The sequence below is a fragment of the Barbus barbus genome (assembly GCF_936440315.1).
Source record: "Barbus barbus genome assembly, chromosome: 39".
In the NCBI taxonomy this organism is placed as follows: Eukaryota; Metazoa; Chordata; class Actinopteri; order Cypriniformes; family Cyprinidae; genus Barbus; species Barbus barbus.
Genome location: NC_136717.1, coordinates 3,613,511 through 3,640,822, shown reverse-complemented (window position 1 = coordinate 3,640,822; position 27,312 = coordinate 3,613,511). Strand labels below are relative to the sequence as shown.

Here is a 27,312-nt window from a genome sequence, read left to right as displayed (position 1 = left end):
ATGTTTGCTGGGTTAATCCCAGTTGGATTTCCCTTAACAGTCTGTGTGGTTATTTTATTGATTAATAGGCCCACCAATATTAACATTAAAGGGTTGTTGAAACAAAGCTAATAATATTCAGAGAATATTTGGAGAGATCTAACAACAAACGAACCCAGGACCCCTTCTGTTTAACTTAAGGGAGCGGGCCGCTACATTATGTTCACAAACAATTAGGCTTATTATTTGTTTAATATTTACATTACTACTTAATATTTAAATTACGTAGTACAATAAATGAAGTGGAAGAGAGTGCACTCTTAACCCAAATTAATTGTGTAAGAGCTACTAGACTGCTCCCGAATTAATAACAGCAGTTGTCGAATTGGAGGTGTCAACCCGGCTTTTTTACAAACGGGAATTTTAGCTTAGCAATAGAATATAAAAACAATTAGAACAAAAGTTACTAGGCAACAGAGACGCGCATTTTAATCCGTGGGAAAAAGCAGCTAAAGTTGAAATTATACGCCGTCTGTAATGCTTTGGCCATTCGAGGTAGAAATACAAAAAAATAAAATGACTCTTAGCATTAACTAAAAAACTAAACATACTCTTTATTTTGTAATTTTAATAAAATATATAGAATGAAATATGCACGCACTTAAGAAAAGTCAAGGAATGGTTATGTGGGTTTTATTTCTACAAAGTTATTAGAAGAAATGTGCAGCATTTTGTCCAAGCAATAATAAAAAGACAACTTTTAATTTATAATTTGTATCATGAATCATCGCATCATGAGTGAATCGTTACATTCCTACAAAACATGTAAATACTGTTTGACTTCTGCTGATCCATAAGCGCCACCTACTGTCAGAAAGTGAATTTACAATTTTTATTCAGCGTCTCCTTCACTCATTTCTTGCTCCTTGTCCAGCCTCTTTTACTCAGCATACAGGCAGTGTTGATAAATGGAACCGGTTAATGGAAACAATGTGGTCACACGTGTCTAGGCTCAAAATCTGCTGGAAATGTGTGACCATTTTCAAAAAATTGCCAGCTCCTCTGAATATTATGGAACTTGCTTGATGTAGCTATTTGAAATATTAACTATATATGTTTAACAAATTATGAAAGAAAGATATTACATTACATCTGACTACCTTCATAAAAAAATCTTTGCATTATGTTTGAGTGTTGTTGTTTTAACTAAAATGGTATAAATGGATTTAATTTATTTGGTAATAAGTATCTATAATGGCAGTCAGGTCACTTTTGTCGATGTCTTCGGAAAAGAGCATCTGCTAAATACCTTAAATGTAAATTAGATATATACCTACATATAGGTATACATGAGTTGTGTGTTATATACAATTAAAATCTATTTCATAATCAAATCGTTTACATGTTTTGATTTCCTATGGTTTTGTACAGGTCAGTTTGATATTCAGACACCAGAATGTCCAGCACAGTCTTACCCGTGAACTCTTCAGCGCTTGTCATCCAGTTTCCACCATCATCACAAACAACACCTGTGGTGACGGGAGTTTCACCTCTTCATGGACTTCAGGCGTTTCTGAAAGGCCAACCGAAAGCCCTTGGGGTGAGAAAAGTCTCATGAACCCAGATAATTGTTTTTTTATTTTTGCATGCCAGTTTTAGGTGAGAAAAGTATTTGAATAGATTTTAAATTAGTACACACACTAACAAAGCATAATTTTTATTGAAGAATGTGACTTGCTGCCTTGGTGACAGTGCAGGAAAGACACCAGTATAAAACCAGGGTTATCAAGTAAAATAGTAAACTTTACAGTGTATCAGTCACAGAGAAGAATGTTTTAGGAAATACAAAGCAAATACAATGACATTCATACAAATTAGTTCCACACTTGCAGAATGTATATATATATATATATATCTATCTATCTATCTCAGGGTTCTGTCACTTTGGTCTAGTTTATTCATGGTTTTTGACAGAGCTCTGACACTCCCTTCTTGTCTTGTTTTCTGGTGAGCGCGCGGCTCTTTCGTCTGCGTGCTCTGTTTCATGTTGGGGCGTGGTGTTCGGATCCCAGCACTCCTGTCTTGTTCAGGCTTAGTTTTGGTCTTGTGTTGGGGTTCAGACACTCACGCTCCAGGTTTGTTCTTGCTGTGGGAGCGTGCGATTTCGAGTTCGCTCGGGCTGTGCGCTCCTCTGTCCTCTGTGTGTGTGTTTTGTTCGGCACGCGGTTCGGTTTCGGCCGCATGGTTTTTTTCGCTTGTTTTGTCTTGTTCTGTGTGGCACGCAGCTTGTTTTTTCACTGGATGCGTGCTTTCATGTTTGTCATGTTTTGTGAACATGCAGCTTATGAGTCTCCTCATTAGCTGCGTGTTCGTGTCCTGTTTTGCACATGGCTAGTGATTTTTGTTTTGCTGGCCATGTGCTTGTGTTTTGTGTGAGCACATGGCTTGTCTTGTTTAGTTCTATGTGCCATGTGCTCTCGTGTCAATTGTCTTGATCCCACCCACCTTGTTTCCTGATTATTGGTTAATTTGCCCCACCTTTTTTTCTCGTTACCCTCCTCATTTGCTCCCTTTATAATCTCCTTGTGTTTGCAGTCCTGTGCCAGTTCGTCGTCGATGTTACCCTGTGTGAAGCCTTGCCTTGCCAGTCTGTTTTCCCCTATGGGGTAGTTTTTGTTTGTTGATTTTAATTTATAATTAATAAAGCCTCATTTCCTCCTGCAAGTGAGTCCTTGCTCTCATCCCTTCACCCACACCTGATATATATTTTACATATATATATATATATATATATATATATATATATATATATATATATATAGGTTATTTTTCTTGTAAAATCATGTCCATAAATACAACTGCCATGAATTGATATTGTACATTTTAAATCGTTCCCCTTTACGAAAGAATCCTGTCACACTCAGACTGTACATTCTTACACTTCCTGCATTATTTTTGTCCCTCACAGACGGTTCAGATAATGATCGGTGTGCTGACTTTCCTGTTTGGCATTGTGTCTTCATTTTATACACAGTCCATCTTTGTTGTTACTGGTGTTCCTTACTGGGGATCTCTTATCGTAAGAAACTATTTTACAACTAAGTGTTCTGTCTTTTATGATATAAGCTACATATTCCAACGCAAGGGTTAATTTTTGGCTTTTTTTCTTCTCAGTACATTACAGCAGGCGCACTCTGCATTTCTGCAGAAAATAAAATAAATTTTCCTTCCAGTATGCGTTTGGTATGTATACAGCCGTTATTACTTTTAAGGGTCTAAGTCAGCGGTTCTCAATTCCAGTCCTGGTTGACCCACCGCTCTTGCATGCATCTCTTATTTAACACACCTGATACAGATAACTAGCTCATTAGAAGAGAGCTCCCTGTGTTCCCATTGTCAGGGTCCCAGAGAATGGGAAATTACTTCGGAACATTCATTCACGGATTTGCACTACACCACGTCCTGCAGTGTCTTCACACACAGACAAAACTTACTAGAGAAGTGTGACATAATATACCTTTGTAAATAAATACAATTTAAATTCACGCCTCGCACACTTTAATGTACTTTGACTGGAACAGATACGTGCCCTTTGAACTGGAATCATGGTGGAATATCCTGTGATGTCCGCTACGCAGGGCACTTATGGTCGAATAGAACAAATGTCTGAAGTGATGAGAGATGCATACGAAATGTGCAGAGTGGGCGAGCCGAGGACTGGAATTGAGAACCACCGTAATGGTTTGGTGACCATAATTCAGAAACCCTAAACTTGTAAAGAACTGTAAAGTCCTACGAGCTTGGACCCTGATGATTCCTGTTTGAAGCTATATTTTTATTCATTCATTTATGTCAGTTAGTGTATTTTTATCACATATATATTTTTCCATCTAAGTGTACGTGACATGTTAACACAACGTTTTAAAGTTCTTGCTAATTTCTTTTTGTCTACAGGTGAATGCTTCACTTGGAATGAACATTTTCAGTACTTTAACTGCAGGCATCACCATTATTCTCACTTCACTGGATTTGGCTTTTGGACCAATGAACACTTGCTGCAGCATTTATGACTGTTATTTAGAGAGAAAGTATGAGGTATGTCATCAACTTTTAATTGCATGTTAACTTTTAAGGCCATGTTTACCACTGTGTGGCATCCCCTCTTCTTTTTATAACAGTCTGCAAACGTCTGGGGACTGAGGAGACAAGTTGCTCAAGTTTAGGAATAGGAATGTTGTCCCATTCTTGTCTAATACAGGCTTCTAGTTGCTCAACTGTCTTAGGTCTTCTTAGTCGCATCTTCCTCTTTATGATGCGTCAAATGTTTTCTATGGGTGAAAGATCTGGACTGCAGGCTGGCCATTTCAGTACCCGGATCCTCCTCCTACGCAGCTATGATGTTGTAATTGATGCAGTATGTGGTCTGGCATTGTCATGTTGGAAAATGCAAGGTCTTCCCTGAAAGAGACAACGTCTGGATGGGAGCATATGTTGTTCTAGAACTTGGTTATACCTTTCAGCATTGATGGTGCCTTTCCAGATGTGTAAGCTGCCCATGCCACACGCACTCATGCAACCCCATACCATCAGAGATGCAGGCTTCTGAACTGAGCGCTGATAACAACTTGGGTTGTCCTTGTCCTCTTTAGTCTGGATGACATGGCGTCCCAATTTTCCAAAAAGAACTTCAAATTTTGATTCTTCTGACCACAGAACAGTTTTCCACTTTGCCACAGTCAGGGCTCCAGACAAAAAAATCGAGTAAGGAGCCATGGCTCCTATAAAAGAAAAACTTAGGCGCCAAATTATTTTTTTAGGTGCCACAGAATAAAAGTGGTTTATTTTATTATTATCATTTTATTTTTCCCCCCTATTTTAACATTTCAATCATTTTGTCATGTGTTTATGTCTTATCTTTTCTAGGCTTTATCAGCATTTTAATCCATCTTGTAGATGATCAGGTCGACCGGGGGACTAAGGTTCACTTAAAGTGTGAATTAAATGTCTTTTACAACTTGAAATATACAGTCACAAAGAATTGTTTGTTACACAGAATCTGTACCAATATCATGGACCATAAGCATCACTTGGCAACTGAGTGCAGTGCATCCTATAAATGTTGTCACGTCTTTCACACATTCAGTCTGTTTTTCTTCATTAGTAAAATGCAATTTTATAGGAGGAGTTGAATCATGTACAACAGAATAAGTAAAAATATTAATATGCAACAGCGCATGAATATAGCAAAACGCTCCTCTTTATAGTTATTTTTCTAGCTGACTGATGAGTTTATGGACACTGAGTGGTTATTCTGAGGTAAATGTATTACAATGCAATGTTTACAAGCTTTATACATTTCCTCAGTTTGAAACACTGAATGAGCTTTTACATAAAACATTTCAGTAAGTTGTACTATAGGCTTTCTTATTGCCTACCTTTTGATCATGTTCATTTCATACTATAGTAGTAAATCGAAATATATAATGGGTTCACTTGCTGCTTTAACTGAGGTGCTAAAGAGATCGCGCCTGAGCATTAAGTGCGCTACTCTCCGCTCGCGCGATCCGGACGCATACACGGACCGTGTGGACGCGGGGTACTGGTGTTTATATTACCCAAAGTGTGCGCTTGTGGTCCGCATTAAAGAGCACCCAAACCGCATCATTTGAATTTCGTAGCATTTTAAAGCTGATACTTTGTTTATTAAAAAGTAAGACAGCACAAAGCTTTTTGCGATTACTGGATGGCAAGTGCGCTTCAAATAACAGGAAGTCCATGCATTAACAGAACACAGCATATAGACTAAGATCTCGATAAGAAGATCGACCGGACAAGTGTAAATGCATCTGGTTGTTGAAACTACATATGGTAATTTTACTCCTCCCATAATATTAAAATAATAGACGTGTGAGAGCGTTTTATAGGCTATATGGCATGTTATAGTCAGATATGACAGCGCAATGCAACAAGCATCACCGCGAATGAGTCGCGGAGTATTTCTTCAGCAAGCGACGCGCAAACTGAATGAACCTGAAAGTAAGCCGCAGACGCTCAACACACAATCTTCTTCATTAAAAGTAGCGAGACTAGTCTATCTTTCCAGTGCTGATGCCGCGCGCTCTCTTGATATTGAAATTAGCTGATAATTAATAAAATTATCCATTGCTTTCATTGACGTGAACTCCGTTATATTTGCATATGAAGCGGGAATTGAAGAACGGATTTATATCCGTTTTGCGAAGACACATTTATGCGGCCAAGTGTAAATGGGGAAACGTTTTAACAAATCATATAGATATCCGATCAGAGAAAATGCATGAAGTGACCAGGTGTAAACAGGCCCTTTCAGGTCTCTCTCACTGCGTTCAGCAGACTGTGTGCGGCAGAGACGAGGACTGTTTGAAACCCTTTTCAGTAAAACTTTGATGCGCATCGTCTTATGTAAGTTTAATAAGTGAACATAACAAAAGATGTGAGCGCAAAACAATCGGGAAAAAAGTCCTTTCATGCAAATTATATATAGTCGCCAGTGGCGACCTCAGCAAAAACTTCACTCGCAAATTAATATTTTTGGTCGCAAATGCGACCATTTTAGTCGCAGTTTGGAGCCCTGCACAGTCCATTTTAAATAAGCCTTGGCCCAGAGAAAACTTCTGGATCATGTTTAGATATGGCTTCTTTTTTGACCTATAGAGTTTTAGCCGGCAACGGCGAATGGCACGTTGGATTGTGTTCACCGACAATGTTTTCTGGAAGTATTCCTGTGCCCATGTTGTGATTTCCATTACAGTAGCATTCCTGTATGTGATGCAGTGTCGTCTAAGGGCCCGAAGATCACGGGCATCCAGTATGGTTTTCCAGCCTTGACCCTTACCCACAGAGATTGTTCCAGATTCTCTGAATCTTTGGATGATATTATGCACTGTAGATGATGATAACTTCAAACTCTTTGCAATTTTTCTCTGAGAAACTCCTTTCTGATATTGCTCCACTGTTTTTCGCCGCAGCATTGGGGGAATTGGTGAACCTCTTGCCATCTTGACTTCTGAGAGACACTGCCACTCTGAGAGGCTCTTTTTATACCCAATCATGTTGCCAATTGACCTAATAAGTTGCAAATTGGTCCTCCAGCTGTTCGTTATATGTACATTTAACTTTTCCGGCCTCTTATTGCTACCTGTCCCAACTTTTTTGGGAATGTGTAGCTCTCATGAAATCCAAAATGAGCCAATATTTGGCATGACATTTCAAAATGTCTCACTTTCAACATTTGATATGTTATCTATATTCTATTGTGAATAAAATATAAGTTCATGAGATTTGTAAATTATTGCATTCCTTTTTTATTCGTAATTTGTACAGTGTCCCAACTTTTTTGGAATCGGGTTTATAATTACTATAAGGCTTGTGTTCTGACCACACAGTGATCTTAATCTGCACTCATCTGTTCACTCTTTTTATCTGGCATTTCAGAAGTAGTTTATAGATCATTTACAATACAAGAAGTCATTCGCATTATACATTTATTGTAAACTCAGTCCAGTTTGACCTATAAGAGCCAGATTTACTAGCAGCTTATGACCATCTTTTGGCATTAAAAACTACTGTCAGGGTTTACTAAAGACATGCAGTGAAACATCAGTGAAAAGGACACAGTTATATTTGTAGCTGACCTTTTTTATATTAGCATTTGTAGGACTTTTATTTTTATTTGCATTGGTCATTATGGAAAGGAGATGCTGTGCCTGTGTTCTTTAATGTGCTAATTGTCAGTAGATCACACACAGAACATTTCACTCTCATCAGCACTTTTATGGGATTGTGCTCTCACGCTAATTTGCCCTGTTTAGAAAATCTGACCCTAAATGTGTTATAGTACTATATGAACCTGAAGGATAGTAGATTCTTGACTGCTGAGCATTCAGTGTACCAGTGTGAGTAGTAATTATCATTTATTTTGTTATAATTGATTGTGCTAATGTTGAATTTTCTTTCAGACTCTCTTCAGGGGAATCATTGGTGTCTTGTTGATATTCGCCTTGCTTGAGTTTACCATCTCCATCTCTCTGTCAGCATTTGCCTGTAAAGCCAGTCCCTGCTGTTGTCCTCCTCAGGTGAGTAATGAGGCAAAGGAGTTCTCAAACGTTTGTGTGTGTGTGTGTGTGTGTGTGTGTGTGTGTGTGTGTGTCAACTGAACCCCTGAGATGAAGTTTGTGAGAAACAGCATTTACTGTGAATTTAGTAGCCCTAAAAACGTATTGTATAAAATGTAAATCAGCTTTCGTGCGACATAGTTTTACATGCATAGATGTATCCCATTAACACAAACTCATAATGATTCAAAATAAACTTTCCAAAGCACTTGACAAATAATTGTCTCAGCTTCACTTTGAAATAAAGGTTACGTATATTTCTAAATGAGCAATTTTGAGTGTTAGTATATACATTTACTTATTCTCTTTATATACTTAAAATACAACATTTTTTATGTATAAAGCCATTAAATAATGTATGTCCCTCAAACTTACCGGTGATGTTTGCCCTTTTTAAATCTTAATCATATTGACGGTAGAATCAGCATCCTAGTTCCACCCGTTCTCCATCTCTAAACTCAAATCTCTTGGTTCTGCCACGGCTCGTTCCATTTTATCCATATCCACTGGGATGCCAGCTCTGTCTGTCCCAAGCAGGCCAGGGGTCCTTCAAAGTGACTTCCCTGTAAAACATCTGCAGCCAAATTCTATTGCAGACATTTGTTATTATTTAATAGTCTAAAACCGAGGTCCCCAACCACCGGGTCGCGACCCACTACCGGGCCGTGGAATAATTCCTACCGGGTTGCGAGAAAGTTCTGGGGAAAATGTGTAAAGATATAATTTTTCTAATTATTCTCTATTTTCATTGTATGCAATTGATATCGAGTAGGAATTTGACGATTTCATGTTAAATTAGTAAGTAAAAGACTGCTCTGATCTGTCATATAGGCTATTAGGGCTTAAACTTATCGCAGTTGATCAAATCAGCATGACGCGCTGTCTGAAACATGTCTCTATGCTTGTGTGCACTTCGGGTGTGTGCCAGTAACAGCGCGCACAAGAGACGTGTTTCAGACAGCGCGGCATACCGATTTGATTCCTCTTTCGTGTATCCCTGCGTTTAAGATACATATGCATGGGGGGTTGCAGTTACGTTGCAATACTGGAAATATTTCTGTTTTAAACCATGAAGGCGAGCCGATTGATATCACACAAGCAACTTGCAAACTTTGCGCAATAGTTATGCCGGTGAACGTCTTAACTTCAGTCATACAGAAAGTGAAAGTAAAAAAAATACGTTTTCTAACGCTGCATTAACAGCGCATATTCTCTAAGAGACGAATATACTTCAACATGTGCTGATAATAGTATAAATGAATAGACCTGTTTTAAAGACCATCCACAACAACACACCCCAACCCAAATCCCCGCACCCACCCACCCCCGGTCCGCAACATTTTTGTCAAACCGTAACTGGTACGCATAGTAAAAGAGGTTGGAGACCCCTGGTCTAAAACATAACATGTACACCCTGTTGTGTCCGTTCATACTGGACATGAACATTTTTATTTTTATTTATTTATTTATTTTTTAAATCTTAGATATCTATTCAGATTTTCCAAAATGTTAATCTTCATCTAGCATATTCTATAATCTATCTATGTCGTATAACAGGGTGGATATATTTCCTGGGCCACATGTGAAATATTTGGTTAGGGCTCTCAGGTTATACTTGAACTTAAGGCCTGAGTTCAACCTGTGTATTTTCTGATAGATACTCATTTTCTCTTCCTGATAGAACTAAAAAATTAATCCAACAAACCTGCTCATTTCAAAATAATCCACCTCGCACCTCATACTCATCATATTAGAACCACAAAACGAGTTTAAGGATTCATTTTCTTTAATTAAAATTCTTATTTTACTGTATGGTCACAAATGTAAACCTGTAATACTGATGCATTTCTAGCATCTCACAGTAAGAAGACAAAACATTACATGCACATTTTTTTTCAGTGCAGTTTGTCCCTCAAGTTCTACCTCCACAGCCCTCTGATTTCAGGCTCATTAATTTCCATGGTCTTAACAACTCAGAGGTAAGAGAAACTTGTAAACCCAGTTTAGTTGGACTTTGAGTAAATAAAAAATATTTGTGTAAAACAAAGTATTGAGTGTCCATGTACTGGACATATGCAAGGCACTCGGTAATGCAGTAATTGTTATATAATATTATCAATAAAAAAGTAATCATTAAACTGATCATATAGTGTTTTTTTTCTTGTAGATATCTGTGGCCAGCAGCTCTTCCATTCATCCCCAGCCTGCAGACGCTCCTCCACAATATGTTCACTTATGAAACAAAAATATATGAGAATGTTTTAGAAAATATAATGCTATATATTAAATAATACATTTCCATATATGGGAAACTAGTGCTTAAATTTGGCAATATACTGCAATACATTCATGGAGCATGTATGGCCACATATATACTATGCATATTATATACTGATGCATATATAAAAAAAAAAAAGTGAATTTTTAAAAAAATTATTTCTGTTATTTTGGCAACCCAGTTTTGCTGGTTTGCCAAAATAACCAAAATGTTTTTTGTTTTTAGGCCAGCAGTTTTTAGAGTGTAGTGCACTTTTGTTGGCTTATATTGGCTTTTTTATTTTAATTACTACATTGCTAGGCTAAAATTAACCCAAATCGAGCTAGGAATTAAACCTAGAAATCTTGTTCATTTTAAAATCACTTTTACACACAAAGAATGACTATCAAAAGGTAAATATTTATTAAAAGCAACAACGAGAAAAAATTAAAACATGCATGTAAGAAGAAATGCAGAAAAGTATGGCATTAACAGCCGAGTTTATAAATTAAGCATTGAACATTTGTTGAATATAACTTTTCAGATCAAATTTGACTTTTTTGGTAAATTGTATATATTGTATAAAAACGCTATTATACAATAATTGTACAGAACAAGCATTTAACATTTGGTTTTTACAAATTATACACTTACAGTTTGTTTCATAGTCCATGAATACTGATACATCACTGCCAATTTTCCTGATCTCTTTAGCATAATTGATGTAGTCATGAAGAAGCCCCATCAGCACAGCATCTTTTACATTATCCAGGGCAGCGTCCTCCTCTAAAACCACTGTTGCATCAGTTTGGGGTAAAGGTCGTTCTCCTCTTTGACCAGCATTCATCCCAGTCACCGCCTGTTCTTCATCAGTGGCCTAAAAAGAGAAAAATATTTAACTAAAATCTATCCATTTTCAGATAGAGGTGCATCCACATCAGTAAGGATAGATAAATAATCTGTTTTATCATTTCAGCCACTTTGTGCGGATGTTTAATGTCTCTGTCTACCACAACGCTGTAGAATGCTATAATTAAAACAGACATGACATTCACATACCTCACAAATTTCCATGTACGTGGAGGGCTGCTCTTTAATTGTTTTCACCCAAAAATTATAATGGTCATAATTTACTCTCCCCCATGTTGTTCCAGACCCATACAAATTCTGCTAATTTTTGGAACACAAATAAATATATTTAATATTCTCTTAATTTTTGTCCTCCATTGCAAGTCTGGGAGACCAGTATTTTCTTCTGAACAGACATGTTTGCTATGATATAGTTTAAGATTTATTCATATATAAATATTGGCATGGATTACTTCTACAATAACTCTGTATTTTTGACGCTTGAAAATACTGATTATCTAGACTCTCAATGGATTAACAAAAAAGTATGAGAGAAAATTAAAAATATCTTCATTTGTGTTCTAAAGACAGACAAAAGTCTTATAGGTTTGGAATGACATGAGGGCAAGTAAATGTTTGTGTGAACTATTCTTTTAAGAAAGGATGACCAAGAATGATGACTCTCCAAATCAGGCAACTCCAAAGTTGGTTTGACTTCTGCAATGAAAAACACAGACATCAGTGGTTTACATAAAATATGAACACGTAATCACACTGTTGTTGCATCAAAATGTGAAGTAAACAGGCAGGAGACAACAGAAACATTTATTTTATAAAAATAACTTACATCAGTCTCAAAAGAATGATGCTCTCCTATGTCTATGGCTTTCAACATCTACAAACAATCTTGTACTCTTAGTAAAGAAAAACTGATGACATGGAATTATGACTCCAACTGTCTTTCCCTCTCTTCCGAAGAAGCTGAGAAAATCACCTCCTCACACAAGTTTATTGTGTGGCATTAAGGGTGTTTTCACATTTGAGTCCTCTTTAAAAGAACCGAACCCAGACCCGTAAAGTGGATCAAGAGGTGGACCAAGTGAAAAAGGACCCAGTTTTCTTTGTGTTCACTCTATCGCAGTTCCTGAAAGAGGACTCAGACCCTTTTTTGGTTAACTTAAGCAGTAATGGTGTCTCAGACCTCTTTGTGTTCCAGGCACGTGCAGAGGGGGGTGCGGTCAGTGGCGGAGCCAGAGGGGTGTCCAGGGTGGCACTGGACACCCCTGACATCGGATCGGCCACCCTGGGTGCCAAAAATTTATATGTTACAATTTAATTTTCTTTGTTTAATCGTACTGAACTAAGCGTTTATATTAGCCTCGAACTCAAGGATGTGACGCGTTTGGTGTTCTGCATTGTGCTTCGTCCATTTCCAGCCTCTCAGGCACACGCTCTCGCGCCACAGAGAAAAACATCAGAGCAGAGAGGACATGGACAACGAGCTGACGGACACGACAGAACAGGTCACTTATAATTACATGAAACAAAGTCTCAGCCTTCAAATTCTGTTAGTTTTATTAAGAATTTCAAACGATAAAAACTGTTTTGGGGCTGTTCAGTGGCTGGCGTAACGGATCATGCGCGCTCCCGCTTTTTAAGTTCAAGCAAAGCAGGAGTGCATTCTTATTAGCATGACGTCAACATTGAATGAACATCCGATCCATGCTGAATGATGCACTACAACTTACTGACTGTATAGTGTCTCATGTAATCATTCAATGAGTGTTTCAACCGCGGAAAGATAGCAGCTAGAAAACATTGTCACATAAAATAAAATCCACACAGTGTCCATAAACTTGTGAGAAAAATAGAGAGAATTTTGCAAAAATGACATTTAAATATTTACTCAATTGCTCTTTTTTTAATTATAATTAGTAAAAATGAATAATATAACGTTATTATAAAAATAGTCTAGTATGAACTTGTATACAAACCAATTGTTACTTTAACCTTAACAATAGTTTAGTTTAGAAAAAATTTGAAAAAAATGAAGTGTACATTACCAGTCAAAAGTTTTTGAACAATAAGATTTTTAATGTTTTTAAAGAATTCTCTTCTGCTCACCAAGCCTACATTTATTTGATCCAAATGCAGCAAAAGCAGTAGTATTGTGAAATATGTTTACTATTTAAAATAACTGCTTTATTTTAATATATTGTAAAATATAATTTATTCCTGTGATGCGCAGCTGTATTTTCAGCATCATTACTCCAGTCTTCAGTGTCACATGATCCTTCAGAAATCACTCTAGTATACTGATTTGCTGCTTTAATCATAACTATTATAAATATTTAAAACAGTTGAGTAATTTTTTTTCAGGATTATTTTACTGAATACAAAGATCAAAAGATTAGAATTGATCTGAAATAATTTTTTTAGCTTGGAGTCAGTATAATTATTTATTTATTTATTTATTTGTATTTTTTTTTGGGGGGGGGGGGTATTATAGAAATTAATACTTTTATTTAGCAATGATGATGAAGACATTTATAATGTTACAAAAGATTTCTATTTCAGATAAATGCTGTTCTTCTGAACTTTCTATTCTTCAAAGAAACCTGAAAAATTCTAATCGACTGTTTTCAATAATAATAATAATAAATGTTTTTTGAACTAAAAATTCAGCTTTGAAATCACAGGAATAAATTACAATTCAAAATAGTAAGCAGTTATTTAAATAGTAAAAATGTTTCAAAATATTACTGCTTTTGCTGTATTTTGGATCAAATAAATGCAGGCTTGGTGAACAGAAGAGTTAAAAAACATAAATCTTACTGTTGTAAAACCTTTGACTGGTAGTGTTAATCACAGGCTTGTTAATTATTCATGAATAATTCTCACTCCAGGCTGCTCCAGCCACTGGTTAATGAGGTGAGAGAATTAAGAGAAATAAGTTTCAATAGAGTAACATTTGGAGTTGCGGTATGAATGTATAGCTAATGTGTCGTAATGTGAAGTAATTAGCAATCGTAGGATTTATTCATGCCAGGTTGGAGTTATAAACTGATTTTCTGTCATGGTCCATGGACCCCCTGAATTAGCCTTGACCACCCCCTGGCCACCCCATGTATAAAACTCTAGGTCCGCCACTAGGTGCTTGACCACCCTTGATGCCCAAAGTCCCTTTTATCAAGGCCATTTTTTTATTTACATTTTTTTTCTAATTAAACACCCTTTTGTGAAAGCCTGCCCAATCTAACTATTATTAAAATGAATTAATAATAGTTTATCCGTAAATTAAATTATCCTCATGATGACTTTTCACCTGACGATCTCATCCGGGACGATCCCTCACGTTCAGACACCTTTAGGATGCCTTCAATAACGTTTAAATTTTTGTATATAAATCATTAAACAACCAGGTACCGTTGTACCTCACAAACCTTTTGACACATGATAACCCCACTAGAGCCTTGCACTCAGAAAATTATAAATTCTGGTAGTGCCTAGGACAATTCGTCATCAAAAAGGCGATAGAGCTTTCTCAGTAACGGGGCCGAGATTGTGGAATGAGTTGCCACTACATATCAGATTTACTAAATCTCTGTCAACGTTTAGAAACTTCTGAAAGCTCACTTTGGGGTGGCAGCTTATGGGAGTTAAACTATGTGATTGTCAGATTGTTCATATGTGTGTGAAGTTGTTTTGGTTGTTTGTTTTTATGTAAAGCACTGTGGGTAACCCTTGGGGTTCTTTTAGTAGTGCTATATAAATAAACTAAACTAAACTAAACTACTACGAACACCCTTTTCCCATTTTTATCACAAAATAATTCAGGAAATATATTTTATAGTTTCTATACTAAATGATGTCAATCAGTACTGCATTTTTCATATAGTTTATTTATTACCTGAAGATAACTTAAACACACACAAACCATATATTTTCGCAATTGTGTTTATTGTCTTCACGTTTCACCAGTAAAAACGTTTCTGCTTTTTATTCAGCTCAGCTACAGCAATAGCAGTGTGAGTTTGTCCATATTAGGGATTTCCTGCACGTCATAAGTTTCTGCTCGAGAGCGCCCTCTGGCTTCCAGTATGAATGAAACATGCACTGCACGAGAGTGTTCAGCTCTCCTGATAGTCACATCTCCTTATTTTGGATACGAATAAAAAGCTAGGTCTTGGCTCTTTTAATTTAAATCTAGATTTAAATCTAGAAACTTCTATGTGAAAACACCTGCTCGAGCTCAAATAAAGTGTGGGGGACGAATTTACATTTGATTAAAATTAATATTAAATATGCAGCTAACTTCTACACAGCAATAAAAACAAAGGTGCTTGTTCTCTTTCGTTCTTGCTGTTTAATTGGGAAAAGTTTAAAGCGCGTCGAGGTGTCTTGTCTTTTTTATGTTATCTGACTAAAAACTATTCATACTTTGAACTATTATTACAGTATTTATTTCAAAAACGCAGAGTGCCTTAAAAATAATGATCACAACACTGGTAAAACAGGCTTATACTGATGTTCTCGTCCTCCGAATTATACTTAATCAATCCTGTTTTTATAATCATTATCATTTAAAAAATTTACAAATTCAGAACAGGATTAGAATAGAATTATATTTTAAATAAGACAGGAATATTTTTTCTACAACAACAACAGTAGTGTTTACAACAGCAAAACCATACCCTGTAAACTCAATAACAACAACAACAACAACTGATAATATCATTCCAGAGCAATTAAGAGGTGCAAAAAATGTCTTTAACATTTAAACGTAAAATGGTCTTTTCTGTTCTGTGTTTCTTTTCCAAACCTGCGTAATGGCATTTGCTGTTGTATCAATACAGATGCATCCATTTCGATGCACATATCAGCAAGAAGCACAGCCCTAAAAAAAGCAGTGTTCCATGTGCCCCTTTTATACTTTGAGCACCTGCCCCTCCAAAGGTCTCTGCATGGCCCTTTTTTTTCTGTCACCTGACAGTTTGTGTTCGTGGTCACTGTCACCTTTGGCTTGATGATTTGGGTTTTAAAAGACACTTAATATTCAGCAATATCATTGATTTGACTGCAGTGACACTGTTAGATGAGAACAAAACTTGAATTGAACTGAATAATGACTCGTGTCTGATCATTGTGGTTTTTCATTGAATCACACACATCCTCTCTGAATGCAAGTATAACTGCCCTAAAAAGACCAGTTGCTTTGTGCTCAGCTTCTTTTGTGGCACTCGCTCCTTCCTCACTGGTCAATGTTGGGCTGCTTCCCAGGAGGTGTAGATTTATATCAGAAAATGATAGTCCTGCTTCCTGTCGTGACTCCTCAACTAAACGCCAGTATAATTTATTCCATTCTGTTTTAGAGAGCCGTTTATTCAGCTGTTTGAACCGTTTCACGTTCTCGTCCAGTTTCTGCTTCTGAATCTCCTGAATACATTTCTCTTTTTCATCAAACATGTCACTTGTAAAGTGAGTCCCTCCATTTTCTTCCATCATGGTCTCTATTTTACTGATCATATCTTTGAACTGTGGGAAACTGGCAAGACTCATTGTCCAGATAGAAGAATCGACTTCCACAGCTCTGTATAAGTTCTTTAAGAGCTGGATCAGCATCCTGCAGATACTGCTCAATGGTTTTATTTTGCTTCTCTAACTGATCTTTGTAAGTGAAGAGGATCATGGTGTATTTTAGTATCTGTTCTCCAAACACTTCTTTGAGATGTTGCACTGTATTGTTCTCCTCCTCAGGGAATCAACCCACTATAATGATGATAATAAAAGCTTGTGGTCCAGGAGAGGCGAATGTTACACATTTCACTATTTCTCTTTGAACCTGCTGTTTACTGAGTTCAGTATCATAAAGTCCAGGAGTGTCACTCACTGATATTTCTTTACCCATCCTCACTGTAGTTTCTGACCAACACTGTTTGGTCTGAGAGGTTGAAGCGGCTTAAGAATCAAACACTTTTCTGCCGATGATACTGTTTCCTGTGGCACTTTTCCCACATCCAGTTTTTCCCAGAAGAACCAGCCTGATCTGGTCTTTCCTATCAGTCTCAGTAATCTGTTGAATCTCATTTGGACGTTTTGCTGGAAACTCTCCTGAAACTACAGATCAAATCAAATCAGTAATAAAACACACTCCAGGGATTCTTCCCATATGAGTAGTGTAACAAAGTAGTGATGGAACAACAGACAAAACTACAAAATTTTGCTATAAGTTTAATCGCAACATAATCATTGCAGTTAATAGTGTTCACCGTCTAATTTACAGTTGGGCAAAAAAGTATTTAGTCAGCCGCCAATTGTGCAAGTTCTCCCACTTAAAAAGATGAGAGAGGCCTGTAATTTTCATCATAGGTACACTTCAACTATGAGAGACAGAATGGGGGAAAGAATCCAGGAAATCACATTGTAGGATTTTTAATGAATTAATTGGTAAATTCCTCGGTAAAAGAAGTATTTGGTCACCTACAAACAAGCAAGATTTCTGGCTCCCACAGACCTGTAACTTCTTCTTTAAGAGGCTCCTCTGTCCTCCACTCGTTACCTGTATTAATGGCACCTGTTTGAACTCGTTATCAGTATAAAAGACACCTGTCCACAACCTCAAACAGTCACACTCCAAACTCCACTGTGGCCAAGACCAAAGAGCTGTCGAAGGACACCAGAAACAAAATTGTAGACCTGCACCAGGCTGGGAAGACTGAATCTGCAATAGGCAAGCAGCTTGGTGTGAAGAAATCAACTGTGGGAGCAATTATTAGAAAATGGAAGACATACAAGACCACTGATAATCTCCCTCGATCTGGGGCTCCACGCAAGATCTCACCGTGGGGTCAAAATGATCACAAGAACGGTGAGCAAAAATCCCAGAACCACACGGGGGGACCGAGTGAATGACCTGCAGAGAGCTGGGACCAAAGTAACAAAGGCTACCATCAGTAACACACTACGCCGCCAGGGACTCAAATCCTGCAGTGCCAGACGTGTCCCCCTGCTTAAGCCAGTACATGTCCGGGCCCGTCTGAAGTTTGCTAGAGAGCATTTGGATGATCCAGAAGAGGATTGGGAGAATGTCATATGGTCAGATGAAACCAAAATATAACTTTTTGGTAAAAACTCAACTCGTCGTGTTTGGAGGAGAAAGAATGCTGAGTTGCATCCAAAGAACACCATACCTACTGTGAAGCATGGGGTGGAAACATCATGCTTTGGGGCTGTTTTTCTGTAAAGGGACCAGGACGACTGATCCGTGTAAAGGAAAGAATGAATGGGGCCATGTATCGTGAGATTTTGAGTGAAAACCTTCTTCCATCAGCAAGGACATTGAAGATGAAACGTGGCTGGGTCTTTCAGCATGACAATGATCCCAAACACACCGCCCGGGCAACGAAGGAGTGGCTTCGTAAAAGCATTTCAAGGTCCTGGAGTGGCCTAGCCAGTCTCCAGATCTCAACCCCATAGAAAATCTTTGGAGGGAGTTGAAAGTCCGTGTTGCCCAGCGACAGCCCCAAAACATCACTGCTCTAGAGGAGATCTGCATGGAGGAATGGGCCAAAATACCAGCAACAGTGTGTGAAAACCTTGTGAAGACTTACAGAAAATGTTTGACCTCTGTCATTGCCAACAAAGGGTATATAACAAAGTATTGAGATGAACTTTTGTTATTGACCAAATACTTATTTTCCACCATAATTTGCAAATAAAATATTTAAAAATCAGACAATGTGATTCTCTGGATTTTTTTTTCTCATTTTGAAGTTGTCACCATGTTTTATAATAAAGCTTTGCATATGGATCCGCACGTCTCACGTCTCGTCAGCCCCGTAACAGAATACTCGGCCCTGATGCTGAGGAAGTCCATGGCTTAAATAGTGTGTGTGATTGTGAAATGAGCATCAGGTGTGTGTGATGAGTGAATGGTGACAGCTGTGATCTGTGCAATGCATAGTGGGAAATGGAGTCCAGTGTGCTGTGTAGTGTGAGAGTCAATGTGGTGAACGGGTGACCTCTGGTGGTGGTAAAACAGGAGAGCATGGACCAGATTCGTGACAGGTACACTACATCCCCATAATCAAGAATTGGTAAGAATGTTGCAGACACAAGTTTCTTCCTTGCATAAAATGAAAAACAAGACTTATTTCTAAAATAAAACCCTAACGTGTATTAAACCCTTTCCTTAATTTTTGTTTCAAATAATTAATGTGAGCCAAAATTTAATGTGTTATCAATTATAATGCCCAGATATGTATACTCTGACACTAAAGTAGTCCATTTTCCTTGCAATATCTGGAGGGCATCGAACTGTCTGGCGTAGATCTAGAATTTGATAACATCATAAATTTAGTTTTCTCATCATTTAAAACCAAATTTAGAGTATAAAATCCTGCTTGAATGATATCAAAAACAGTCTGCAATTCACTCAAAGCTTCTTGTTTTGTAGGTGCAGAACAATAAATAACAGTCATCCACGTAAAAATGGAAACTTGCTTTGTCAATGTTAACATCAACACAATTTATGTAGATAGTAAATAATAAAGACCCCAATACAGAACCTTGAGGAACTCCCTTAACCACATCCAATAATTCTGATTTGCAGCCTTCAGCCTTTACACATTGAGTTCTTCCTTTTAAATAAGCATTAAACCACAAAACTGCATTATCTGATAAACCAACATATCTCAGTCTATTTAGCAGAATCTCATGGTCCACTGTGTCAAAAGCTTTAGTCAGATCAATGAATAGACCTGCACAGTGGCGTTTTTCATCTAGAGACCCAATAAATCATTTAAGACTTTCAAAACAGCTGTAACAGTGCAATGCTTTTTACGAAATCCTGATTGATTTATAGACAGAAGTTTATGAACACGTAAATATTGCGTCAATTGTTCACTAATAAAACCTTCCAAACGTTTTGACAAAATGCAAAGCTTGGAAATAGGTCGATAATTATCCAGTACAGTAATGTCATTATGCATCTAAAGACAAAAACTTTCATGGGAAGTAAACAGATTATTTAGACCATACCATATTTAATCAATACATTTTCTGGTAACGCTTTAGATTACAGCCCGCAATGTACTGTGTAATTAAACAGAATTTACATTGTACTTATTTGTAACTATATAGTGCCTCCACAGTATCTACTATGTGCATAGTACCAAATGATTCATTTAAATGTTAAGGCCACTCAATATAAAACTGAAAACCCTCAAAATTTTAAACCATGGTGTTGTTTTAATGTATTTGTTCATAATTTTATAACAAACACAAATTAAAAAATGTCTTTCTTTCTTAAGTCACAAAGATTGATTTTTGAGGAAAACATTACAGGATTATTTTTCTCCTAAATCGTACTACATCACACCGTTTTTATACAGGGCATTTGACCTTCTTTGTTCACTTTGTAAACACTGGGTCAGTACTTCTGCAACGATGTAGGACAATTTTGAAGTTGGAGGAGAAAATGAGATGGGAGTTTTTAGACCTACCCTAACTGTCATGAACCGGAAACAAACACAGTTCATGCAGAGCTAGACAAGAGGAGCGTTTAACCAGTCTTTTCACTACATAAGACCCTTCTTCCTCAGCTGGGATTGTTTAGAGTCTTTGAAGCTGAATTTAAACTGCATTTTTGAAGTTCAAACTCGGGGGCACCATATAAGTCCATTTTATGGAGAGAAATTCTGAAATGTTTTCCTCAAAAAACATAATTTCTTTACAACTGAAGAAAGAAAGACATTAATATCTTGGATGACAAGGGGGTTGAGTACATTGTGTAAATTTTTGTTCCAGAAGTGAACTACTCCTTTAAGGTGAATTTCAGCCTATCAGAGTGGAGTGTCACCTACTTATTCTCTATTTTGTTATACTATTAAGTTCTTGTTTTTATTTTCCAGTTACCTGTGCACTTTTGTAGTCCCTTGTTAATTTATTATTTATTGCTTTACCGTATCACAGTGTTGGCAACTCTTACAGATTTTCATTGCTGTGACACAGAGTCCTCACAGAAGTCCTTATTTTATATATTTGTTTAAATATAAACTTTGTGCAACACTTCTTTACATTATGCAAACTTGACATGTATTAACAGTTTTGTTTTGCAATGTATTTTTTTCTAATTGTGATCGCTGGTGAAAACTGCATCAGAGGGGGAGGACTTTTCTGCTCCCTCATATACTGCAGGGACAACTTTGCAAGCATATGCAAAAGATCTCCAGAAATTTGTCGACTCCTGCCCACAGCCGAAAGGAAAAATTGCCAATATGCCTATTAAAAATAAATGTAGAACATGATTGTGTGTGTGTGTGTTTTACAGTTCTTTGTATTTTGTATAAGTGGTTGCAAATTTATTTTTTTTATGCATTCTGTTCTTGGAAAAGATGTTAAAATTGTTAAATAATAAAAACATTTATTTGTTACAGCCCACAGATGTTACACTTACACAGTAGCTACACGTAACAAGAGGGTAACAAGGCATCGCTTTAGATTACAGCGTGCGGATGTTACACTTACACAGTAACTACACGTAACAAGAGGGTAACAAGGCATCGCTTTAGATTACAGCGTGCGGATGTTACACTTACACAGTAGCTACACGTAACGAGAGGGTAACAAGGCATCACTTTAGATTACAGCCCGCGGATGTTACGTGTAGTTACTGTGTAAGTGTAATACGAGGGTAACAAGGCATCACTTTAGATTACAGCCCGCGGATATTACATTTACACAGTCGACAGTTCAATGCTAGTGACCTGACTCACTGCTGAGATGACCATGAGCAATACTCTTTCATCAGGTAAATTTTCATATTGGAATTTCTAAACCAAATCATATCAGAAGCTCGCTACATAATTACCCCATACTTTCAGCTGAGTTGTTCAGTAATCTCCATGACCCCCACATAAATAACACTAGTAAATAATATAGCTTCTATTCTTTAGTAAACTGTGGTAAAATGTATAAAGACCATGGTGGTTTTTAATTTCACTATAATTACTAAATTATACTATAGTATACTACAGTTTACTATTTGTATTAATGTCATGTAAGATACATATGTTGTTATAATACAATAAGTAGGCTACCCAGTACGTAGTGTAAAAATATATGTTGCATCATATTTTGTTATTACAATAAGGCAAATTGTTCTAAATCATAATATTGTTGCCTAACACAGCAGAATATTAATACCACGTAATCTTAGAATAGTTACACCTTGCTTATGAAATACTAACAGTGTAAATACTTTTAATTTTCAAAGTCATTACCCCCTTATTCCCCCAATTGTTTCCATTTACCTACATATACATTCAGCTTTAAGTTATGCTGATGCGGAAAATCGCGGTCTCTACATACAAGTAATTTAAGAATAAGTACCCTTTAGTTACAAAATACTTACAGTATAAATGCTTTATAATTCCGCTGGTTATTACCCTTATTCCCCAAACATTGCATATTGTTCCCTTATACCTATGAGAAGGTACTGTGAAGGTACTCTATAGTTAAAAATAGGTACGCTGTAAATTCTGTTTAATTACACAGTACATTGCGGGCTGTAATCTAAAACGTTACCCATTTTCTTTATACATGAATCAAAATGTTAAATATAGCTGCAAGCAGCGATGACAGCCCCATGCCGTCAGTGCAAACGCCACCCCGGTGGCATCAGGAAAACGGTGCCCAGCGAGCACATGCATTACAGTAACCCTGGCAGTCTGGTTTTAAGGGATACAGCAATTAAAAGGTTAATCCAAACCATCAACTCTGTGAAACACACACACAGAACAATATATAAAACTTTAGTAACACTTTACAATAAGGTTTCAGTTTTTAACATTAACTATATTAATTAACATGAACAGTTGCATGCGAAAGTTTGGGAACCCCTTGCAGAATTTGTGAAAATGTAACAAAATAAGAGAGGTCATACAAAATGCATGTTATTTTTTATTTAGTACTGTCCCGAGTAAGATATTTTACATAAACGATGTTTACATATAGTCCACAAGACAAAAAAAAAAGCTGAAATTATTAAAATAACCCCATTCCAAAGTTTGGGAACCCTTGGTTCTTACTACTGTGTGTGGTTACCTGGATGATCTACGACTGTTTTTTTGTTTTGTGATGGTTGTTCACGAGTCCCTTGTTTGTTCTGAACAGTTCAACTGAGCACTGTTCTTCAGAAAAATCCTCCAGGTCCTGCAGAATCTTCAGTTTTCCAGCATCTTTTGCATATTTTAACCCTTTCCAGCAGTGACTGTATGATTTTGAGATCCATCTTTTCACACTGAGGACGATTGAGGGACTCAAACACAACAATTAAAAAAAAGATTCAAACATTCACTGATGTTCCTGAAGGAAACACGATGCATTAAGAGCCGGGGGTGAAACCTTTTTGAATTTGAAGATCAAGGTAAATTGTACTTAATTTGTCTTCCGGAAAACATAAGTATATCCTGTAGCTTCCGAAGGGCAGTACTAAATGAAAAAAAAAAAAAAATATATATATATATATATATATATATATATATATATATATATATATATTTCTACAAAATAAGAAAAATGTGGACATCTTCATCCTGATCAAAAGTTTTCACCCCCAGCTCTTAAAGTATGGTGTTTCCTTCTGGAGCATCAGTGAATGTTTGAATCTTTTTTAATAGTTGTGTTTGAGTCCCTCAATCATCCTCAGTGTGAAAAGGTGGATCTCATAATCATACATACTTATGGACTAAATGTAAACATCTTTTATGTAAAATATCTTATTCAGGACAGTAGGCTACTAAATAAAAACCATTCATTTTGTATGATCTCTCTTATTTTGTTAAAATTATTCACATTTTCACAGATTCTGCAAGGGGTTCCCAATACTTTAGCATGCAACTGTATATAGTATTTATTAATGTTAGTTCATATTCAAAATGGGCATTAGTAAGCATTTTATAAATAATGCTATAAATGTTTTGCTCTTGAGCATATATATAATGTTTAATAATTGTATTTTCATACTTTATTAATGACCAATTTAACATTTCTAAATTATTACGTTATTTGCAAACCAGTTATTTAGGAGTTGTCAGTGGTTAATAAGATCATTAAGAAAGTGTAAGTAAATGATTAATAAACTATTTAAATGTAACACTTTATTTTAGGGTCTCTTAACTAGTTGCTTATATTACTATTACTAGAATATTGGCCATTTATTAGTACAAATTAAGCACATATTAATGTCTTATTCTACATCCGTAATCCTACCCAATACCTAAAAGTAACAACTACCTTACTAACTATTAATAAGCGGCAAATTAGGAATTTATTGAGGGAAAAGTTATAGTTAATAGTAAATAAGTGTTATTCTATTCTAAAGTGTTACCAATCTTATTATTTAGACAAATGATAATAATTGCTCAGTGTGTTAATAAATGCTTTATTAACACATATTCCTGATAGAATTCATGATTAAAGCCCTATTCGCATGGGATTCGTATCATCTGGGGACCATGTGTGATTTTGAAATTACCCCCCCCCCCCCCCCATCCCCCCATCTGAATCTCGTGTGGTGCATTCGCACGGGATAAGAGAGGCCTGTGATTTTACTCGAAATTACTGACATATCTCCTGGATACCCGGATGTCAAGGTTTTGAGAGTCCCGTTCTATGGTCCAATTAGATGGATTTAAAAAATACTATCAAACACACCATCACAGCTCCATTCTTTGCGAAAAATGGATTAAAAGGCTCACAGGAAACAAAAAGCTTGAAAAATTATATACGACCCACCAAATGCTGGCCAAATCACAGAGATGACGATTCGCACGGGACTAAAATTATCACAGGACCTCAGTGTTCAGGGAAATATGGTAGGTCATTTACGGGGGAATTTTTACTTTACAAATTACAGACATGGCCGATTCACAGGGGATTAAGATCACAGACAACCTCTGCAATTATTACAAATAACTGGAGGTCACCAGGTAATACTAATCCCGTGCGAATAGGGCTTAAATCAGGGACTATTTATACCTTATAAAGCATTTAAAAAGCAGATTTAAAGGCTCCCAAACAGAAAAATTAAACACAACACAGAGGGATACAGATCACATAAATATTTTTTCAAGATGCAAAAAATAAAACTGTACAACTGTACACTTGATAAAAAAATAACAATTAGGTTACCCAGATTCTTTAAAATAACTTTTTCTGTGTTCAGCACAAGAAAGAAACTCATACAGGTTTGGAACAACTTGAGGGTGAGTAAATAATGACAGAATATTAAATTACCCCTTTAATGTTTCAACTAACTACATAAGACTGCAATATTTATTAAGACTCCATCATCACTTCCTGCTCGTTTGCAGTGTTTGCTCTGTTTGACTTTGCCAGTTAGTTACAAACTGCTCTTGTACTCATGTTTTTACCCCTAGACGGGGCGTAAAAGGGTCAATACGTCACTTTAGTGGGTAAGCGGGATGAATAGTGGGTTCGTGGGACGAAAACGTGTCCACCCCCCCATATAGATGCATGCCATTGTCATAATCCCCCCAAACGTGGTCAGGGTTGATCTGGCAGATGCGGAGGGTCTGCGGCGGTGGGTGCCCCATGTGCCAAAAATTGGATTGGGTGCCCGCCACGCACCATCCACAGCCAGTCGAACGTGTGAGGAAACGGACACCTGTCAAAACTGCTGTGCTTCCACGAGTATTCCATAATCTTTTTATGCACTCTTTCACAGATTGGAGAGCCTCTGCTCATCTTTACTTCTGAGAGACTCTGCCTCTCTAAGACATTCATTTTATAGCTAATCATGTTACAGACCTGATGTCAATTAACTTAATTAGTTGCTAGATGTTCTCCCAGCTGAATCTTTTCAAGATTTCTTGCTTTTTCAGCCCTTTGTTGCCCCCGTGCCAACTTTTGAGACTTGTAGCAGGCATCAAATTTGAAATGAGCTCATTTAGTGGATAAAAGTGTAAAATTTCTTATGTTCTATTGTGAATAAAATATTGTCTCATGTGATTTGAAAGTCTTTTAGTTTTAATTTTATTCCAATTTAAATCACTAAGTCAATGATGAACTGACTAACTGAAAAATTGATGGTTTACTATTGTCTTCTTACATTACTGACACTATTGTCCTGTTTTAACACTGTGAAGCTGCTTTGAAACCATCTGTATTGTATAAAGTGCTATATACTGTAAATAAAGGTGACTTGACTTGAGAATTAAACTCATCCATTCATCCATTCAACAACATATTAGTGACATTAAATTTACACCAAACAAATCCATCAACTGCTACTGAAATTATAGATGATAGATTTTTAGATTAAAAGTAAGGCAAGAAACAAAAATCAAATGGAGCAGCTGCCTGAACTGGCTGAACTTGATCTACAGAAATGCTGCTGCATGATGGGATGGAATGGCCGCTCCCTTCAGAGTCATTGTGTCTTCTTGCCAACGGTAGCCTACATAATATAACCTCCTGTAACCACAGAATTCAATAATTGTTTAGCTATGATTTCTGTACACTGAAAACTGTGGTTGAACAACTGTATCTGTTTACAAAGATTAACACAGGACAAATCTGTTGTGAACATCAAAGGTACAGTATGTGTTGTTTGCAATGACTTTGAGTTAATACATTATATTTTTACATTTACCCTTAATGTATTCACAGCTTAATTTTTTTTAAATGCATGGCTCACAACATTACAGTTCCATATCACTTCACTAAATTATATCCATAATTTGAGGGACTTTTACAGAAATTTCAAATAGAAATAGAACTCACTTTTAATTTCATGGAATCCATGCACTCTCTCTCTTCAGATTGTGCATTAGCTTTCAATGGCCTGTCATTAATTGTTCCTTAAATATTAAAGTAGAATATTTTCTGATTCATTTTAAAAAAAAAAAAACGTTGTCACCTTGAATTGTGCACCTACAAGTTTAGTGTAGGGGGTGAGAGAATATTGTTTGCTCATTTTGCAAATTGCACTAAACAGAAAAGCAAGAATTTATAATGACATTGAAAATATATGCTAGACTGATATGGCGA

General features: G+C 36.6%; 1 protein-coding gene across 1 annotated transcript; it reads left to right on the top strand.

Annotated features, from left to right (window-relative positions):
- Positions 1–1,410: 1,410 nt before the first annotated feature.
- On the top strand, positions 1,411–12,869 carry LOC306858511 (membrane-spanning 4-domains subfamily A member 5-like; the record flags this gene model as incomplete). Its single annotated transcript, XM_079399077.1, has 8 exons — positions 1,411–1,579; positions 2,948–3,058; positions 3,154–3,222; positions 3,934–4,074; positions 7,977–8,093; positions 12,296–12,475; positions 12,675–12,761; positions 12,858–12,869. Exons 1-8 carry the CDS (start codon positions 1,436–1,438, stop codon positions 12,867–12,869), a joined length of 861 nt encoding a protein of 286 aa, XP_079255203.1. The 5' UTR covers positions 1,411–1,435.
- Between the last annotated feature and the right edge of the window lie 14,443 nt (positions 12,870–27,312).